The sequence below is a fragment of the Mauremys reevesii genome, linkage group 1, assembly GCF_016161935.1.
Source record: "Mauremys reevesii isolate NIE-2019 linkage group 1, ASM1616193v1, whole genome shotgun sequence".
NCBI classification, from domain to species: Eukaryota; Metazoa; Chordata; order Testudines; family Geoemydidae; genus Mauremys; species Mauremys reevesii.
This window is the reverse complement of record NC_052623.1, coordinates 8,186,662-8,208,094: the sequence shown is the minus strand read 5'-3', so window position 1 is coordinate 8,208,094 and position 21,433 is coordinate 8,186,662. Positions and strand designations below refer to the sequence as shown.

General features: G+C 46.0%; 1 protein-coding gene across 1 annotated transcript; it reads left to right on the top strand.

Annotated features, from left to right (window-relative positions):
- Positions 1-5,257: 5,257 nt before the first annotated feature.
- On the top strand, positions 5,258-9,501 carry LOC120395492 (olfactory receptor 52D1-like). Its single transcript, XM_039519944.1, has 3 exons — positions 5,258-5,261; positions 8,528-8,725; positions 8,903-9,501. Exons 1-3 carry the CDS (start codon positions 5,258-5,260, stop codon positions 9,499-9,501), a joined length of 801 nt encoding a protein of 266 aa, XP_039375878.1.
- The last annotated feature ends 11,932 nt before the right edge of the window (positions 9,502-21,433 follow it).

The window sequence follows — 21,433 nt, the reverse complement described above, 5'->3', positions numbered from 1 at the left end:
CCATTTATCTATGCCAAAGCTTACAAGCACTTCTACCAACTTGATCTAGTTAATCATACAAGATACAGGCCCATAGGTTCCTTGTGTTATGGCCAAATATTATGAATAACTATTATGAATAACATATATTGGAATTCAGCATGAACAAAACCCAAGAAAATAATATAAGCAATCAAACCAGTGGAAACTCCCCCACACATTATGCAATACAGCAAGCTAGCAAGTTAGCCTTATGGACTACAGCTCCTCAGATACTTTAGGGAACTGGGACAACTGATGGGTTGGATTTTAGTGACATTTAAAGAAATGTGTAACTTGTGAAATCTTCACATAAATGATAAAATCTGAAATGTGTAACTTTGGAGACACATTCTTTCTTCATAAGGTGAATGTAACATCACTGCACAAGACGGCTTCCTAGAGAGTGGTATTGTATAAAGGCTGTTTCCTGTACTGTTTTATTATGGGGTTAGAGCAGTAAACCTGACATTCTTTTGTTGGCCTCTTGAACCCATTTCAGAACAAATGAAAGCTTGGTCAAGCAATTGCCTACACAATTGATCAACAACTAGTGTGAATCACTCCTTCCTCTCAGATTCAGTATTTAGACACAATGGAGGCACCCACAGAAATAATTCTCCTGAGCTAAAATGCCCCTGAATGTTAGAACCTTCAGCATTATAGAAATAAATGGAAAACTTTAGTTTTGTTTTTCTCATTGTGCTCCAAAGAAAGATTGTGGAAATGGTAAATGCTGTTTCAAAACTGCTACAATCCAGAGACACAGACTCATACCAAGCAGCAGAATTATTTCCCAAAGCCACTAATCTCGTAGCTACATTTCAAATTGAGTTCAAAGGAGCCAAATGTTCAGCAAGTAAATTATCAGGAAAATGGGTAAGACAAATCAAGTCTGAAGAGAAGTGACTGAGAAGGGGAAAAAGGCAGGGGAGTAACTTGTTGTGTGGCAGATGAGGAAGGAGATCAGAGCTGACACTGGCTGCTCCAGGGAAGAATCTCTCCCTGAACAAGCGTACAAAGGTCCCTCATTGAAGGTGTGTTTACACTACACGCCGATATGGTGGGTAGTGATCGATCTATTGAGGATCGATGTATCGCGTCTCGTCTAGATGCGATACATCTCGTCTAGATATACCAACTAGATGCGATACATCGATCCTCGAACATGCTCCCCATCAACTCCGGAACTCCTCCAGGGCGAGAGGCGGAAGCGGAGTTGACGGGGAGCAGCGGCCGTCGATCCCCTGCCGCGAAGAGGCAAAGTAAGTCAATCGAAGTCGATCTAAGATACGTCGACTTCAGTTACACTATTCTTATAGCTGAAGTTGTGTATCTTAGATCGATCCCCCCGCCCCTCCCAGTGTAGACCAGGCCTAAGAGAAGGGATGGCGCGTTGCAAGGAGAGCCTGAGAGGGAAGCATTAATCTCTCATATAAATACTGGATTTGAGTGACCCCTTAATTTGCTTTTTGGGAAGAGCCTTTGCACTGACCTGGCCCTCAGAGGTTGCATCATACCATACCTGCCTGAGAGGAAAGGAGAATGACCTCCCTACATGCAGCCCCCAGAGGGTTCCTAAGGGTGAGCAGACACCCTACATGCTTTCTTAGGATCTATAGAGACCTTGGGGCATTTTCCAGGAGGTGGTAGGAAGTGGCCCAGGGAGGGCCACCTTTCATAGGCAGGGGGTATAATAGGCCAGGAGAGAGCGGACCCTGTCTGTCACTTGCTGAGTCCTTCCTCTCCTCCCTCCTCCCCCAAGGCCCTGCTTGACAGTGAAAAACAGAACTACATTTAAAAATGGGTCCTGGCCTCCTAGCCCTCTGTGTTACAGCCCTCTTAGTGAGTTGTTCCAGTATCAGCAGGAGCAGAAACAGGAGGGGTCCCACAGCTGGGTACAGTACTGGAGCCAGGTATCAACAATACCCACCTGGGAAAGTGAAGAAACAGATTGACAGAGACAGAAGAGTACCCAGAAGTCACCTACTACAAGACAGGCCCAACAAAGAAAGTAACAGTGCACCACTAGCCGTCACCTACAGCCCCCACCTGAAACCTCTCCAGCTCATCATCAAGGATCTACAACCTATCCTGAAGGACAATCCCTCACACTCACAGACCTTGGGAGACAGGCCAGTCCGCTCTTATAGAGACCCCCCAAATCTGAAGCACCAGAAACTACACACCACACAACAAAAATACTCACACAGGAACCAAACCCTGCAACAAACCCTGGTGCCAACTCTGTCTCCATATCTGCTAAGGTGACACCACCATAGGACCTAACCACTTCAGTCGCATCATCATGGGCTCGTTCACATGCACATCAACCAATGTGATATATGCCATCATGTGCTAGCAATGCCCCTCTGCCATGCACATTGGCCAAACTGTACAGTCTCTACTCAAAAGAATAAATGGATACAAATCTGACATCAGGAATCATAACATTCAAAAACAAGCAGGATAACACTTCAATCTCCCTGGTCATCCCATAACAGACTTAAAAGTGATAATTCTTCAACAAAAAAAACTTCAAAAACAGACTCCAATGAGAAACTGCAGAACTGGAATTAATTTGCAAACTGGACACCATCAAATTAGGCCTGAATAAAGACTGGGAGTGGATGGGTCACTACAAAAGCTAAATACATTTGTTAGTCTCTAAGGTGCCACAAGTACTCCACTTTGTTTTTACAAAAACTGATTTTCCCTTGCTAAATACTCACACCTTCCTCTCAGCTGTTTGAAATGGGTCGCCTTGTTTACATTGGTCTCAGTAGCACTACAAAAGTGATTTCCACTCCTTCTTGTCAATTGTTGAGAGTAGCCCACTTCCAAATTCAGTGAATTGGCTCCTTAGCACTGACCCTCCACTTGGTAAGGCAACTCCCATCTTTTCATATGCTGCGTATTTATACCTCCCTACTCTATGTTCCCCTCTGTGCATCTGACACAGTGGGTTTTAGCCCATGAAAGCTTATGCCCCCAAAAAATTGTTAGTCTCTAAGGTGCCACAAGCACTACTCATTGTTTTTGCTGATACAGACTCACACGGCCACCACTCTGAAATCTGCTGTAGTGTTGGTGATCCCAGGGCCTGGAGAGGCTGAATCACCAGCAAAGCAGTGTGAAACAGGGCCAGCCCAGCTGGGCGGTTAGAGGGATTCAGCAGTTCTCATGGCTCCCAGACAGTACCCCAGGGGTGACAACCCATCAGAGTCATACTCTCTGGAGTCCAAATATGTCCACAAGGCACCTATGATGCAAGTATGGGGGCAGGGATGGTAGCCCAAATAGGAAATACAGAGGTTGAAATGGTTTTGTTCATTTACCAACATCTTCTCACCTGAGGAGCACCCTGAAATAGCCCCAGGGCAACAGATCAGGCAAATAACATGGCTGTTCCCTCATACAATGTGAGATACCTTGTGAGATGAACTCCAGGCCATTTTAGCATGGGGAGAGGTGAAGGAATTGCACAGCGAGTGGAGAAGTCCCGTTGTTCTAGCTCTGACCCAGGATATCATAACCCGTTTGCATCCATTTGCAAAAGATCAGCACAGTATTGAAATTTGATGCCTCCCTGATGCAGAGAGTCAATAGATTAACTATTAGAACACATGGTAGCTGTCAGATATACATTCAACTTAACACCTCACAACGGCTCACTGGCAAATAACATTGATGCCAGAATCCTGGGAGAAGAAAGCTTTTTACACTCCCTTCATCTTGCATAAATTCAGAATCAGGTAATTTGGCCTCTACGGGGTGGCACTGATTTTTCATAGGCTAATGGACTGGATATTACAACTGCATAGGCAGTATGCAGCAGTACACTGCTACGATAAACTGAAAATGGTTTTTGGTCCCGGCTCTTGTGGCAGCATTCTCACACATTGTGCAGATGGCAGTACATTACACACAGAAAAGACAGCCATCATCATTTGCTACACTGAACAGTCTGCAAGACACAGTTTGCCCTGAAAATCTAAGCCCCTGTTCTCAGCAAATCATTTCTTTTCTCCCGGGAGTGGTTCTCAGGCTGAAGTTCTCCAGGGTCCATTTTCTGCTCTTCCGGCTGCGCACACAGAGTCCAAAGAATTGTACGGGAGTCCTGGCCAATTTGAAAATCCACAGGGATTGTACAGGGGAATCATGAAGGTCGCTGTGCAGCACACCGAGTGTCAGACATGTGACATTCATACACTGATTCTCAAGTCTCTGCCTTGCTGTTGCAGTAAAGAGATTTTCTTTCTCTGCTGCGTGGGATTTGGTGAGTTGCCTGTTTCTGCATTAGAGTTAGTGGTAAAGGCTTAAAATTTGGAACAGCAAATATATTGGAAATAGTTTAGACAAATATTTGCTTTTAAGTTCAATTCATTTTCTCTTATTGTGTCCTTCTATCTTTCTCAGTAACTTTTTTTTTGTTGGTTTTTCCTGTGGTTCGCTCAAGTTTTTTAAACTCAGCAACTTCACTGCCCTTTTTAGAAGTGCAGCCAAAGCTTCTCCTGTGGGTATCTGTGTTACCAGAGGGTTCGCAACAAGAATGGGTCACACACTGCCCAGATTCTGCTCTCACATTCAGCCTTCACTGGGTCACTCCAGATTGACAATGGCCTCCTTGAGAGCAAAATCAAGGGCCCTCTTTTTTGAAACTCCCAACTTTCATTCCCAGTCTCAGAACGCCACATGAACTGGGGGGTTCCCTCAGCACCTTAACAAAATAGCGCCCTATGCAGCAGGACCCAAAGCCATGATTTTGACAGCCAGAAGGGAAAGTTAAACATACAGGATGAATCTGGTCCCCTTGAGATCAAAAGCAAAATTCCTAACTGAGACAGGGGTTTGCCCTAAATGCACATGTAGTGAGTTAAATAAATGCCCTCTTTTCCATCGGCCATGAGAATCCAGTGACTTCATCTGGAGACATCCTGAGGCCTCTAAGGATGGATGAGCTTGCTCCCAAGAAGAACTGACAGGAGAGTTGCTGAAATCTCAAATTCACAGCCTTAAACTTTAAAACAATTAGGATAACCATTTTTTTTTCAAGGGAGGATGGAGGAGAGAGACCCTTCATCTCCGTTTCTGGAGAGGATGAGAAGCATTAGAGGTTGTGTTGCAAATGTTAGCTGGAGAGGTACAGGAACACACAGTGTGTGCGGTGGCTGCAGGCAGGACTGAGGGATATGCAGTATCGAGATCACAGTAGCACGGAGTCCTGAAACTATGCAACATGGGTAATGGACGTCCTCCCTGATGCACAGACCAAAGAGGTGTCATGAGCCCTCCTGGGTCTGGGGGGTGTCTGAGACTGCAATGGAAAGTGGGCCACACTCTAGCAGATGGTCTCTGACACCATCTCCCATCCAGACCATACCTCCTTCCATGAGAAAACCCACTACAGTTTTGTGGCAACATCAGCAATTGCCAACACAGAAAAGCAGCCTCAGGAAGGGGTGTCTGGGTTTCTAACTGGCCACAATACATTCAAGCTTTGTGTCTTTTTGAAGAAGAGTTACTCACACTGGCTCCTTTTAATCCCACGTCCTCTCCCACTCCTGCTGAGTCTGTCCATCTCTCTTTCCATGCACAGGCTGAGCTGCAGCCAGGGTTTCCTTTGCCACCAAAAAGGCAGTGCAGTCTCATCCCCCCAACTTTTCCCCGGTGCAGGCAAACACTTAGACTACGTCTATACTACCCGCCCGGGTCGGCGGGTAGCGTTCAACTTCTCGGAGTTCGATATGTCGCGTCTCATCTAGACGCGATATATCGAACTCCGAACGCGCTCCCGTCGACTCTGGAACTCCACCACCGCGAATGGCGGTGGCGGAGTTGACGGGGGAGCCGCGGACTTCGATCCCGCGGTGTCTGGACGGGTGAGTAGTTCGAAATAAGGTAGTTCGAGTTCAGCTACGCTATTCGTGTAGCTGAACTTGCGTACCTTAGTTCAAACCACCCCCCCCCCAGTGTAGACCAGGCCTTAGTTTAACCTAGTCTGAGGGGATATTTCTGTTATCTGTCGCTGTGGTGTGTGGCACCTGCTTTTGGTCCTGGGTGAGGGGTATTACTGTGTGGCAGGGATGGAAGCTCTGGGGGTGGGGGATCTACATGGACAGGTGACCAGCACCAGGGGTTGTGGGGAAGGAAGAGGGGTGTACAGAGGCAGGCGGGCAGTGCTGGAGGCTGTGGGGGCAGGTAGGGGGTGTACACAGAGAATTGGGCACTGCTGAGGGTTGTGAAGGCAGGCAGGGAATGAGCAGTGACAGGCGAGTAGCACTGAGGCTTTGTGGGTGCTGTGACAGTCTATACCTTGGGGGAGAGTACTGTAACCCCCAAATTCCTCATTTTCATATAATCGTGATCTTACATATGTAGCAGGCCTTGTAAGGTATCAAGGGAAATGTCATGATTTGCTGAAACTCATGTCTCTATCCACATATGTATCATTAATGTATATGGAGCTATGAGAATTCTGTTGTATGGTGGTCACTAAAACATGATGTAAGTTGGGGAATCAGGCAGATATTAGCTCCCCAGAGGAAACAGCAGGGAAGGTAACCAAACACCCGGCAGGGTGTCATACAACCCATCAACAGCCATTGTCCAGCAAGGGAGCTCCAATGTAATGACTCACATGCCTGAGGCCCCACAAAGGGACTGTTAACCTTGGAGAGACTCAGTAATGCCCCCCAGACATGCCTGGATGTGTGCTCCCCAAGCACATGGACTGAGGGTATAAAACAGACAGAGTGGACACATACTGGGCCCTTCTTCGGCCACCACCTTCTCTGCAAGCAACAAAGACATTGAGAAAAAAACAAGACTCCAGCAGGGAGATTGGCCCATTTTTAAGGAACAAATCTGTATATTAAGGACTGCAGTATCCAGTGGGGTGAGAAAAACTGCTTAATCTCGATGTTGCCCAGTCGAATAGGGTTGAGAGTTTAGACTGCATTTCTATATTTTATTTTATTTTGGCAACCACTCTGAATTTTTGCCTATTACTTATTATCACATAACGTCTATCTTGGTAGTTAATAAATGTGTTAAGTATCAGATTGGTAGCCGTGTTAGTCTGGATCTGTAAAAGCAGCAAAGAATCCTGTGGCACCTTATAGACTAACAGACGTTTTGGAGCATGATATTTCGTGGGTGAAGCATGAGCTTTCGTGGGTGAATACCCACTTCGTCAGATGCAAGTAGTGGAAATTTCTATAGTAGTGTTAGTCTATAAGGTGCCAATAAATCTGTTATTTATTCTACCTGAAGAGGTGTGTTTGGTTTGAAGCGTGTAAGAGACTCCCCTGGGGATTACAAACCTGGTGCATATCAATTTCTTTGTTAAACTGATGAACTCATCTAAGCTTCCAGCGTCCAGCGGGCATAACTGGACACTGCAAGATGGGGGTTCCTAGGGTTGTGTCTGGAACCGGAGATATTGGCTAGTGTCATTCAATTACACAATCCAAGCAGCAGCTTACATGGCAGAGGCTGTGCGTGAACAGCCCAGGAGTGGGGGTTCTCACACCAGAGCAGGGTCAGTCTGGCTCCCAGAGTCAAGTATTGGAGTAACCTAGCAGATCACTGGTCCAGAGAAAACCAGAGGGGAACATCACAGGGTTGCAGAGCGGCATGTAGACAGACAGGTGGGCAGTGCTGCTGAAATAATTTTTTTCTGTACAATTGTTGGTCCAAGGCCACCTTTGGAACCTTTCCTGGTACAGAGTGTGTTTGGGGAGTTTCAGGGTCATTTTGCCCTGATAAGCCACAGAACTGCAGCCTGGGTGACACAACCTTTACTCAGATTTGTTCCCAATTGTTCTTGTTATGTGACTTGAGACATTTCACTGGTAGAAATACTCATTCATATTTTGTGATAATGTACACCATATTGTTCATAGTAATATTGTTATAATATGATTATATGGTTATAGCATAATTACAATAAATTTTATGCAAGAAGTCATTGGAAAAGTTATGACTTTCTGAATATTATTATCCAATTGGTATGCATGTATGAGTTTTATCTGCAGTTAGGAATATTAACTACTTATCTTTATTTCAAATGTAGTTACAACTCAGTAACATCCACTGGGAAAGATGATTTCCGTCTAGATAGCTGATTGGGAAGGGCCTATTCAGGGCAATGAACCATTTGAGGAAACAATAGGCGTTAAGAGAAGTGTATCTCCCACCAGGAGAGCCTCCCTCAGAATGCTTCAGACAGCCTATACATAATGGATGCTATGACTTTACAAGGGCATGTGACCAGGCCAAAGAACTCTGGACTCCATCTATAATTTTCCCACAAATTAGTCTGGAAACCAAGTTTTGAAACAAAGGGTTCCCACCATATGCTAAAGTTATATAAAGCATGGAGTGACGTCGTTGGTGGTTCTTCACTCCCAACTCAAGAAGACTCCTAGAATGTTAATAGCTAGAAAATATTTACTATTTGTTATAAAGCGTGTAATCCCCTCACTGTGCTACTCTCCCTTTACAGGCACCTTGAGCATTTCTGAGTCATATCGACACATCAACCACCTCATGGCAGCTTTCAACCTCACCCCCTCTGACCCTTCAACATTCATCCTAATGGGCATCCCCGGCCTGGAGGCTTCTCATCTCTGGATTTCCATCCCTTTCTCTATGTTCTACATTATCAGCCTGTTGGGAAATTTCATGCTTCTGTCTGTTGTAGGTAAGGAGCAGACCCTGCACAAGCCAATGTACCTGTTGCTCTGCATGCTGGCGCTCACGCCTACCTTCGTCATGCCAAAGGCACTGGGCATATTTTGGTTCAATTTGAAAGGCATTACTCTGGCTGGCTGCCTCACCCAGATGTTCTTCCTTTACATGGTTTCTGTTATGCACTCAGCCACCCTGGTGACAATGGCCTTCGATCGCTACGTTGCAATATGTAACCCTCTGATATACGCCACCATCCTCAGCAACGCACGAATAGCTAAGCTCGGGCTTGTAGGTTTGATAAGAGCCATTCTCTTCATTCTGCCCCTACCCCTGTTCATGAGTCAGCAGCTATTCTGTGCCAACCGCATTATCCCCCATACGCAATGTAAGTACACAGCTGTGTTCAAGATGGCGTGTGGTGACATTACAGTCAGAAGGATATATGGCTTGGTGCTAACGTTTGTAATCAATGGGTTTGACTTGACGCTCATTGCCCTGTCCTACGGTCTGATCATCAGGGCCGTTCTCAGAATCTCCTCTAAGAATGCCCACCAGAAAGCTCTCAACACCTGCACAACCCACATCTGTGTGATGCTGACATATTATACCCCTGGGCTCTTCTCCAATCTCACATACCGGCTTGGTCAGGGCATCGCTCCCCATGTTCACATCATCTTGGCTAACCTCTATCTCCTCATCCCTCCCATGCTCAACCCTATCATTTATGGGATCAGAACCAAAGAGCTTCATGACAAAGTAGGCAAATACACCTGCTGCAGAAGGTGATCGCCTGGGGCCACTGACTTGAAACCTGTGTTACAAGAGGGGAGAAGCATATCTCCTCATTAATCAAGGGTGCCCTGTCCCAATTTGGTTGAGCTAAACATTGTGGAGGTTCACAGTCTGAGAATTTCCTGCCACACAATATCTTATCACTCCATCACTAAGCATGGGTCTTTCCATTGCTGACTTCCCTCTCTCTTACCATCACTTGACCTCTTTTATTGTCACCCATCAGCCCCCATCACCACACACTCTGTTACTCAGCCTTTCTGTGACTCCAAGGCTATGTCTACACTACCGCGGTAAATGAACCTACTCTACGCCACTCCAGCTACGTGATTAAGGTAGCTGGAGTCGATGTATCTTAGGTCAAGTTACTGCGGGGTCTACACTGTCGGAGGGGGCTGGGGGGCTGACAGGAGAAAATCTCCCATTGACTTATCTTACTCTTCTCTTTACTAGACCCGCTAAATCGACCACTGGTGGATCGATCTCAGAGCATCAATCCCAGCTGAGTGTAGACCTGCCCTGAGACTGCCATAAGATACTGTAGCATTCTGAGGCAAAGTGGTTTTCCATTAGTCCCTGTGTGGTCATGGTTCTTATTCAGTTTTACAAACAGAAGCTACACTTTCAGATAACCAAAGAGAAAAAGAAAGAATCAGCAATGCTGAAGTTCTTTATTATATGTGCAGTGATTCGGTGAGCAAAATGTACCTGATTTTTCTATGTTGAATCCATCACAAAACCTGGAGGATAAATCTAATGTTTCATCTGGAAAGTCCTTATACAGGAAAACTGCTGTAGGAATTGAGGAAATTCATCTAGAGCTTACTGGTGAGAGTTGTGAAACTGTGTGTTTTTGAGAACTGGACTGTGGTATTTAACTACTACATCACCTTTGAGTAAAAATAACTTACTGCTTTGCACGGCTGATTTTGGAGTGGAACAGACTATGAACTTTCCTTGCGTCCCAGAGAGGGCTCTTTGTGATATCCCCGTGCCCACAGAGCGGGATTCTTGTTTTCGTGAACCTTTCCCATTTTTTTGTTCACTGTTCTTGTGACGGGTTAGATCACAGAACCCCCCTGCCCTTGGAAGCTGCCAATTCATGTGCCAATTCTTCTTCTGCCTCTGATTTCCTTCCCTGGCAGCTTAGGACTCCAGCACCCTGTCTTGTTGAGCCAGACACACCCGTCTGCTTCAACACTCAATCCAATTCACAGTCTGATTTACTTACCCCACAGCTGCAGGCTTCACCTGAAAGCAGCTAACAGAAGTGTTCTTGTCTTTAACACGCAGATGCCCAACTCCCAGTGTAAAGCTTTACACAGGGTAAACTCAAATTGTTTGCCCTCTATAACACTGATAGAGAGATATGCACAGCTGTCCCCCCACAGGTATTAACAACTACTCTGAGTTAATTAGTAAGTAAAAAGTGATTTTATTAAATACAGAAAGTAGGATTTAAGTGGTTTGAAGTAGTAACAGACAGAACAAAGTGAATTACCAAGTAACATAAAATAAAACACTTGAGTCTATGTCTAATACAGTCAGAAACTGGATACAGATAAGATGCTTCAATATGTTTCTTTCACAGACTGGATGCCTTCCTAGTCTGGGCACAAGCCTTTCCCCGGTACAGCCCTTGGTAGCTAGGCGATTCTTCATGTTGGCTCTCCCACTTTGTTCTGTTCTACCCATTAATATATCTTTTGCATAAGGCAGGAATCCTTTGTCCCTCTGGGTTCCTCCGGGGTGAGCAGACACCCTCCAGGCTGCTTTACGGAGCCCTTGGGACATTTGCAGGGAGGTGGTAGGAAGTGGCCCACGTAGGCAGCAAGTATAATAGGCCAGGGGAGGCTAAACCTCCCTAGGCTGTACAGCCCCCAACCTGCTCTTGAGAGAGGGGACACCTGGGCTGTGGTGTCCTGGCCTGTGCTCCACCCCGATGCCCCCTCCCACTTTTTCCCCATGGCCCCACCCACGTTCCACCTCTTCTTGTCCCTGCTCTGCCTCTTTGCCAAGCCCCTCTTTGCTTCTTGCTGAATCCTTCCTCTCCTCCCCCAAGAGGCTCCCACAGCCCTCCACTCACAGAGCCTCTCCCCTCCTCCACCGGCCCGTAGGGCACTCCATTCCCCAGGTGTTGACTCTGCTCCGGACTCCCTGCTCTCCTCCACCTCCTTCTCCAGGGCCTCACTACCCACAGCTCACTGAGTCCCTCCTGTCCTCCATCCCTCTCCCCCATGCCCCCCATGCCATTTGCTGAGTTCTTCCTCTCCTCCACTCCCCGCTCACTGCTCACTGAGCCCCTCCTCTCCTCCACTTTCCTTTCCCCATGGCCCTTTGCCCACCACCTGCAGAGTCCCTCCTCTCCTACAGACCGGCCTCCCCTCCCGCAAGGCCCCTACCCCCTACCATTTTCCAATGAAAACTGAACCACACTTAAAAGTTGGCTCTGGCCTCCTGGCACTCCATGTTCCAGCCCCCTTAGCTGAGTTGTTCCAGCATCAGCAGGCATAACAGCAGGAGGAGTCGGCCAGCTGGGCCAGCTATAGGAGCCAGACATCAACCAAAGACCAAGGGCATGCAAATGCCGTAGGTCATTAAGTGGTGCAAATTCCAAAGAAGGAGAGAAAGTGAACTAGGGACCCTAGAATCAGCAAAGTTGTCTCACAGTGTTTCTCATTTACGTCAAATTTTACAAAATATTTTTGTTTTAAGAGTACAGCAAGCAGGCAGGTACAGTTGCTGCTTTCCTTGCAGGCAGTTTTCCAGTTTTTAGAGGGACCCTGCATTCAACAAAAACAGAGGAAGAGACTGGAAAATTATAGGGAAAAAACTTCAGAACGATATATCATCTGCCATAAAGAAGCAGTGTTCTGAACGGTGGCATTTTTTTAAAAAAACAGTTAAAAGAAGTAGGCTCCATAGTGGCACAGTTGTTAAATTCTCAACAGCTGGCATCAGGGCTGCCCAGAGGGGGGGTAAATGGGGCAATTTGCCCCAGGCCCCGGGCCCTGCAGGGCCCCTATGAGAGTTTTTCAGGGCCCCTGGAGTGTGGTCCTTCACTCGTTCCAGGGTCCCGGAAAACTCTCGCCGGGCCCGGGCACCGGGGCTTCTTCCGTTCCAGGTCTTCGGCGGCAATTCGGAGGCGGGGGGTCCTTCCGCTCCGGGATCCACCGCCAAAGTGCCAGCAATTTGGTAGCAATTCGGCGACGGGGGCCCCGCGCTGCTGAAGACCCCAGGCCCCCTGAATCCTCTGGGCAGCCCAGGCTGGCGTTACATGAAAACAGAGACTGTTCTGCTAGAATCACTAATGCTTTACCTGGCTAAAGAAGGATTTGCTATGAGGGGGCAGGAAGAGAGAGAAGAATCAGCAAACTGTGCAAACTTTCTGGAATTATGCAATTTGTTTTACAGTATGATGAAGCATTTGCAAAAAACAGCAAAAAGCAAACCAAAGGACTCCTGAGTGATTCTTTCCATCTCACAAGCCTCTCATCTGAAGAAGTGTTTTTTCACACGTGAAAGCTGATGCCAAAGTAAGTCTGTTAGCCGGACTCCTTGTTGTTCAACTCAGAATGAGCTTTTACGACTTGCTGCTGCTATTGTGAAAAGCACAATCATTCAGCAAGTTTAGGAATATGCGTTTCGTACTGTTTTTGTTGATGCAGCATTGAGTTTTAAACAAGAAAAAATGACAGTGTGTATGAGAGAGAAAACCTGGAAATAAAGGAACGATTTCTAGGATTTGTTGATTGCTCTGAGGAAGGGAATGCTGGCACCATCTATCACAACAGTAAGCAGTTCTTACAAGCATCGAAGCCTGCAAACTTGCCTGTTGTAGTACAGTGTTATGATGGGGTGGCTGTCATGGCAGGTCATGTAAGTGGAGTACAGCAAAAATGGTGCAAGATCACCCCACTGCTATCTATATACACAATATGTAGCTCATAAATTGAATTTGGATTTAGTTGAGGCCCAAAAAGTATATATACACTGCCTAGATCATACATTTAATTTAGTTTTAGTTGAAGCCTGCAATGTACATTGGAAAGCATCAGGATTTTTTTTACATCCTAGAGGGCTTGTTTACCATCTTTCCACAGCCTGGCATACACCACGCTTGCTTAGAGGGCCAGAAAACACTTGCAGTGAAATGGAATTGTCTAGTTTATGTGACACACGATGGGCGTGCAGATGGAAAAATGCATCTGTTGTAAAAAACTCCATGAGAGCATTTCTCAGCAATTTGTTGGGACTGTCAAAGCCACCCTACCGAAGATTTATTGAAGCATTCGGTTTGGGGAAGAATGGGCAGAAAATTGATTTTTGTGTGTTTTTAGGATGCAAAATTCTGCAGACACAAGAGACCATACTTTCTCAGGCTTCCAGTGTACATCAGGGAACTGTCAAAGCGTTAGAGAGTATGCAAACCAGTATTAAGTGGTCATATTGGGGAGGGACAGGAATCACTTTGGTGAAGTCATGAAGAAATAGAAGAATCAGCTGACTGAGAAGATGGAGGCTGACACCCCGGTGAGAGAATGGGTAGAACCAACAGAATTGGTAGGAATAGGGGAGGAAAAAACATGATGTTGTGGAGGACACTTCAAGCCAGGTCTGTGGGTCTGCAATGACCACAGCCCTCGACAGGATCCAGAAAGTGTTCACCTGGGGAGTGGCTATCAGGAAGAGGGGCAGACCAGATGATCAGTCATGCTTAAGCTTAATTTTTTGTCACAGATATTTTTTGTAAAAGTTGCTGACAGGTCACAGAAGTGGTGGTGGGGAGACTGAAAGGGGGAAGATTAAAGGCCAGTCAGGAGTGTGAGAGCCAAGCCCCACTTCAGGATGGGTGAGGGACCAGCACCTGCTGCCACTGCAGATAACAGCTCTGTGGCCCCCACGGAAGCCCCATTTAACAGAGCTCCCTGGCTCCCATTGCCAGTGGCAGCTCAGAGATCTGGTCCCCCCACTGCCAACAGCAACTTGAAGTGCCACATAACCCCACCACGGGAGGTGGCTGGGAGCTGCTGGTTCCTTGGCCACACATGGCAGGTGAGAGCTCAGGGCTGAAGTGGAAAATGTCACCAAGGTCTCCGAAAGGCGTGGAATCCATGACTTCCATGACTTAATCTTATCCTCACCCGTGTCTATGAACAACTCTCTTTGGTGAATGGGGTAGTGGTGGAACCCCAGTGACTGAGGCAGTGGCCACACTTTGGCAGGAGGCAAAACAATCACTGACTTGCCCCAGACAGTAGAATTGTTCATCCTTGGACTCAGAATGCCCTCTAGCTGTTGTTAAATGCTGGAATGGTGTTGCCTCTGTAACACTGTTCAGTGCTTCTCTCCTTGGACCTCCAGTGCTATCAGTATTAGCAGATAAGGCAACCTACTAATTCAGCAGACCTCAATGTTACTCAGAGAGAAAGACCGCAGGCACGGTTCTGTGACAAAGGCACCCAGCCAGGTTTATTTCCCTCTAGGCATAGTCCCATCACCCTGGGTATGAGCAAAATGAGCTAATTAGCTTATGTAAGTCCTTTCGCGGGTGGTAATACCCCAAGCAATCCTTAGAGATCAAGGACTACTGAGGGTAAAGACATTAAGAATGTTGAACTACCATCTCCAAACCAATGGGCTGGTAGAGTGATTTCAAGGAACTGTTATGGAGACATTAAATAATTGTGTAGCCTCAGATTCCAAACATTGGGATCAACTCTTCCCCCACCTCCTTTTTCCAGTCAGGGAGGTGCCTCAAGCCTACAAGTTTTCTCCCTTTGAACTGCTGCCTGGGAAGTTCATAGGTAATGAACAGAGTCCAGTTCATTCTCCAATTAAGAAATTGCCTCAAGACTTTGCAGGCATTTGCTAGAAGAATTTTGCTAAATGCACGACAGGCACAAGAGAAGGCCGATAACAAAATGGTCCAGCTGTGAGTGTTCAGACTGGGTGATTGAGGGTTATGGTTACAACCAAGCCTGCTATTTAAATCACTGGGTCAATGGCAGGGACTGTTTGAGGTAGTGAGGCATGTGGGCCCCATCGACTACGAGGAGAACCATCTAGAGAAGAAAAAGGAGGCTAAGATAAGAACATAGAAACCGCCATACTGGGGGAGAACAATGGTCTAGTCCAGTATCCTGTTTTCTGACAGGGGCCGATGCCAGGTGCTTTAGAGGGAAAGAACAGAACAGGCTATTATCGACAGATCCAGACAGTTAGATGCCAGGGACATCCAGAACATGGGGTTGCTTCCCTGAATATCTTAGCTAACAGCCATTGATGTGCCTATCCTCCATGAATTTATCTAGCTCTTTTTGACACCATTATACCATTATACTTTTAGCCTTCACAACATCCCCTGGCAATGAGTTCCACAGGTTGCCTGTGTGTTGTATGTAGTATTTCCTTCACTTTGTTTTAAACCTGCTGCCTATTAATTTCCTTCAGTAACCCCTGCTTCTTGTATTATGTGAAGGAGTAAACAAGACTTCCATATTTACTTTCTCCACACCGTTCATGATTTTATAGATCCCTATAATATCCCCTCTTTGTTGTCTTTTATCCAACCTAAAAAGTCCCTGTCTTTTAATCTCTCCTCAGATGGAAACTCTTCCACACTCCTAATCATTTTGTTGCCCTTCAATGTACCTTTTCCTTTTCTAATATATCTATTTTGACATGAGGCAACCAGAACTGCATATAGTATACAAGGTAGGGGATTAAATAGTGGCATTATTATACTTAAATCTTCCTAGCTATCCCTTTCCTAATGGTTCCTAACATTCTGTTAGCTTTTTTGACTGCTGTGGCACATTGAGCTGATGTTTTCAGAGAATTATCTACGATGACTCCAAGATCTCTTTCTTGAGTGGTAAAAGCTATTTTAGAGCCCATCATTTTGTATGTATAGTTGGGATCATGTTTTCTAATGTGCTATACTTCTATCATTTGAATCTTTTAAAAGCCTAGGAGGGGGTCCTCCACATAACCTCATTGTCACACCGTACCACCTATTCTTCAGAGTTGTATGATTATGACATAATTATGATACATTTTGTACAAAATATGTCTTGACAGGTGTCATAGGAAAAGTTATGATTTCCTGAAAAGGACTATCCTATTTGTGTGCATGTATCATTTTTGTATGTGAGGTTATGAATATTGACTATGTGTCTGTATTTCAATTGTAGTTACACCTGGTTGACACTCACTAGGCAAAATGTTTCCAGGCTAGACAGCTGGTTGTGAAAGGCCTATTCAGGGTAATGGGCCATTTTGGGTAACAACAGGCCTGAGGAGCAGCTTATCCCCCCACCTGATGAGCGTTCCTGAGAATGTTCCAGACACCCTGTGGAGAATGGCTGCTATGACTCAGCAGCGCATGCAAGGACATGTGACCAGACCACATGACACTGAACTCCATTTTGGGTACCTGTACTTTTCCACACACTGGACTGGGAACTCTTTTTGGAAGAAATCATTCCTGCCATATGTTGAAGCTGTATGAGGAGGGCTGCTTTGATCTGTTTGCTGTCATAACCACTTAAAATCTTTTTCTAGTTAAACTTGATTTTCCGCTTTCTCTAAACCAGTGTGCCTTTGACTAAAGTGTCTGGGGAAAATCTCCTCTTGGCTTATGGTGTTTCTTTCCCACATGAACTGGAGGAGGAACTGTATTAATGAACATACATTGTCAAGATCCCTGTGCTGTGTAAGACAGTGCATTTTAGGGTTTATACACCGTGGGGGAGGGGTATGAGCCTCGGGAGCTGAGAAATTGGCTGGTGTGTGCTGTTTATACCTGGGAGGCTTAGGTAAACTCTTAGGTAACTCAGTTTTGGTCTGTGGCACCATCTGCTGTAGTGTTGGTGATCACAGGGCCTGGAGAGGCTGAATCACCAGCAAAGCAGTGTGAAACAGGGCCAGCCCAATTGGGCGGTTAGAGGAATGCAACAGTTCTCATGGTTCCCAGACTGCACCTCAGGGGCGACAAACCATCAGACTCAGACCCTCTGGAGCCCAAATGTGTCCACAAGGCACCTATGATGCAAGTATGGGGATAGGAACAGTAGGCCGAAAAGAAGATACAGAGTTAGAAATTGTTTGGTTCCTTTACTACCATGTTCTCACCTGAGCAGGGCACATCTACCTAAAAGACCAGCACACTGAAATAACCCCAGGGCACCTAATCAGGCAAATTCCATGGCTGTTCCCTCGTAAAATGTGGGATACCATGTGAGATGAATTCTGGGTCATTTTAGCACGGGGAGAGGTGAAGGAAAAGGGAAGACTGAGAGGGGACATGATAGCAGTTTTCAGGTATCTAAAAGGGTGTCATCAGGAGGAGGGAGAAAACTTGTTCACCTTAGCCTCTAAGGATAGAACAAGAAGCAATGGGCTTAAAGTGCAGCAAGAGAGGTTTAGGTTGGCCATTAGGAAACAGTTCCTAACTGTCAGGGTGGTTAAACACTGGAATAAATTTCCGAGGGAGGTTGTGGAATCTCCATCTCTGGAGATATTTAAGAGTAAGTTAGATAAATGTCTATCAAGGATGGTCTAGACAGTATTTGGTCCTGCCATGAGGGCAGGGGACTGGACTCGATGACCTCTTGAGGTCCCTTCCAGTCCTAGAAACTATGAATCTATGAATCACACAGTGAGTGGAGACGTCCCGTTGTTCTAGCTCTGACTCAGGATATCATAACCTGTTTCTGCATCCATTTGTGAAAGATCAACACAGTATTGAAATTGGATGTATCCCTGATGTAGAGAGTAGATTAACTATTAGAACACTTGGTAATTGTCAGATATATATTCAACTTTAGACCTCACAAATGCACACTGGCAAATATTGTTGATGCCAGAATCATAGCAGAAGAAAGACTATTACACTCCCTTTGTCTTGCATAAAATCAGGATCATGTAATTTGGCCTCTACGGGATGGCACTGATTTTTCAGACACTAATGGACTGGATATTACAACTGCATGGGCAGTATGCAGCGGTACAATGCTACGATAAACTGAAAATTGTGTTTGGTCCCATATCTTGGGGCAGTATTCCCACACATTGTGCAGATGGCAGCACATTACACACAGAAAAGACAGCCATCATCGATTGCTAGGCTGAACAGTTTGCAAGACATGGTTTGCTCTGAAAATCTGAGCCCTTGTTATTGGCAAATCATTTCTTCATTCCCGGGAGAGGTTCTCAGGCTGAAGTTCTCCAGGGTCCATTTTCTGCTTTTCCCGCTGCTCACAGTGTCCAGGGAATTCTACGGGAGTCCTGGCCAACCTGACAGTTCGCACAGACTGTTCAGGGGGATCATAAAGGTCGCTGTGCAGCACGCCGAGTGTCAGACCTGTGACATTCAGACACTGATTCTCAAGACTCTGCCTTGCTGTCTCAGTAAGGAGATTTCCTCTCTCTGCTGAACGGGATTTCGGTGAGTTGCCTGTTTCTGCATTAAGGTTAGTGCTGAGGGATCAGGAAGGGTTCCAGGGGTAAAGTCAAGAACTATCTGGGCAGGAATTCACCAGCACAGTGACTTGAACTGTTTAGTATTGTCAGAAACATCAAGAGATTTACCTGGTAAAATTGGAACTAAAAATGTATTGCAAAGAGTTTAGACAAATATTTGTTTTTACGGTCAGTTCCCTGTCTCTTACTGTGTCCGTCTAGCTGTCTCAGTAGTCTCCCTTTTTTGTGCTGTGTAGTTTTTCCTCTGGTTTTCTAATTCAGCAACTTCACTGCCCTCTTGGGAAGTGCAGCCAAAGCCTCTGCAGTGGGTATCTGTGTTACCAGAGGGTTCACAACAAGAATGGGACACACACTGGCCATATTCTGCTCTCACATTCTGCCTTCACTACGTCACTATAGATTGACACTGGCCTCTCTGAGACCAAATCAAGGGCCCTGTGTTTTGAAATTCCCAGCTTTCATTCCCAGTCTCAGAATGCCACATGAACTGGGGGTTTCCTTTAGACCTTTTCAGCATCCTAACAGAATAGCACTTTCTGCAGCAGGACCCTAAGCCGTGATTTTCACAGCCGGGTGCCAAAAGTTAAGCACTCAAGCAGAATCTGGTCCCCTTGACATCAAAGGCCAAATTCCCAACAGATCCAGGGATTCCCCTTAAATTCACATGTAGTGTCTTAAATAAATGCCCTGATTTACATTGGCTATGAGCCTCCAGTGACTTAATCTGGAGTCGTTCTGTGGCCTCTTAAGATGGTTGACCTTGTTCAGATCCAAGAAGAACTGACAGGAGAGTTCACAGAATCATAGAATATGAGGGCTGGAAGGGACCTCAGGAGGTCATCTAGTCCAACCCCCTGCTCAAAGCAGGACCAAACCCAACTAAATCATCCCAGCCAGGGCTTTGTCAAGCCTGACCTTAAAAACCTCTAAGGAAGGAGATTCCACCACCTCCCTAGGGAACCCATTACAGTTCTTCACCACCCTCCTAGTGAAAAAGTTTTTCCTAATATCCAATCTAAACCTCCCCCACTGCAACTTGAGACCATTGCTCCTTGTTCTGTTATCTGGTACCACTGAGAACAGTCTAGCTCTATCCTCTTTGGAACCCCCTTTTCAGGTAGTTGAAAGCAGCTATCAAATCCCCCCTCATTCTTCTCTTCTGCAGACTAAACAATCTCAGTTCCCTCAACCTGTCCTCCTAAGTCATGTGCTCCAGCCCCAAAATCATTTTGTTGCCCTCCGCTGGACTCTTTCCAATTTTTCCACATCCTTCTTGTATTGTGGGGCCCAAAATTGGACACAGTACTCCAGATGAGGCCTCAGCAATGTTGAAATGAGGGGAATGATCACGTCCCTCGATCTGCTGGTAATGTCCCTACTTATACAGCCCAAAATGCCATTAGCCTTCTTGGCAACAAGGGCACACTGCCGACTCATATCCAGCTTCTCATCCACTGTAACCCCTAGGTCCTTTTCTGCAGAACTGCTTCCTAGCCATTCGGTCCCTAGTCTGTAGCAGTGCATTGGATTCTTCCATCCTAAGTGCAGGACCCTGCACTTGTCCTTATTGAACCTCATCATATTTCTTTTGGCCCAATCCTCTAATTTGTCTAGTTCCCTCTGTATCCTATCCCTACCCTCCAGTATCAGAGGGGTAGCCGTGTTAGTCTGGTTCTGTAGAAGCAGCAAAGAATCCTGTGGCACCTTATAGACTAACAGACGTTTTGCAGCATGAGCTTTCGTGGGTGAATACCCACTTCTTCGGATGCAAGCAGTGGTAGATACCCTCCTGTGTATCTACCACTCCTCCCAGTTTAGTGTCATCTGCAAAGTTGCTGAGGGTGCAGTCCATGCCATCCTCCAGATCATTAATAAAGAGTTGCTGAAATCTCAGTCTCACAGGCTTAAAGCTTCAAACCGCTTAGGATAACAATTGTTTTTGAAGGGGGGAGAGAGGTCTGCTCACCCTGAACCCCTGCATCTCTGTTTCTGGAGAGGGTGAGAAGCACCAAAAGGCAGTATAAATAAAAGCATCTTTCTGTCTTAGAGGTGGTGTTGGAAATGTCACTAGGGGAGATCCAGGAACGCACAGTGTGTGGGGTAGTGGGGGTGGGACATCAGGACATGCAGTATCCAGATCAGAGTGACACGGAGTCCTGAAATTATGCAAAAAGTGCAATGGACGTCCTCCCTGATGCACAGACACCTCCTGTGTCTGGGGAGTATCTCAGAATTCAATGTAAAGTGGACCACAGTTTAGGAGACTGTCTCTAACACCATCCCGCATCCAGACCATCCTTCCTCCCATGAGAAAGCCCACTACAATTTTGTGGCAATGTCAGCAATTGTGATCAGGGAAAAGCAGCTTCAGGAAGGGGTGTCTGGGTTTCTAACTGGCTGCAATATGTTAAAGCTCTGTGTCATTTTGAGGAAGAGTTAC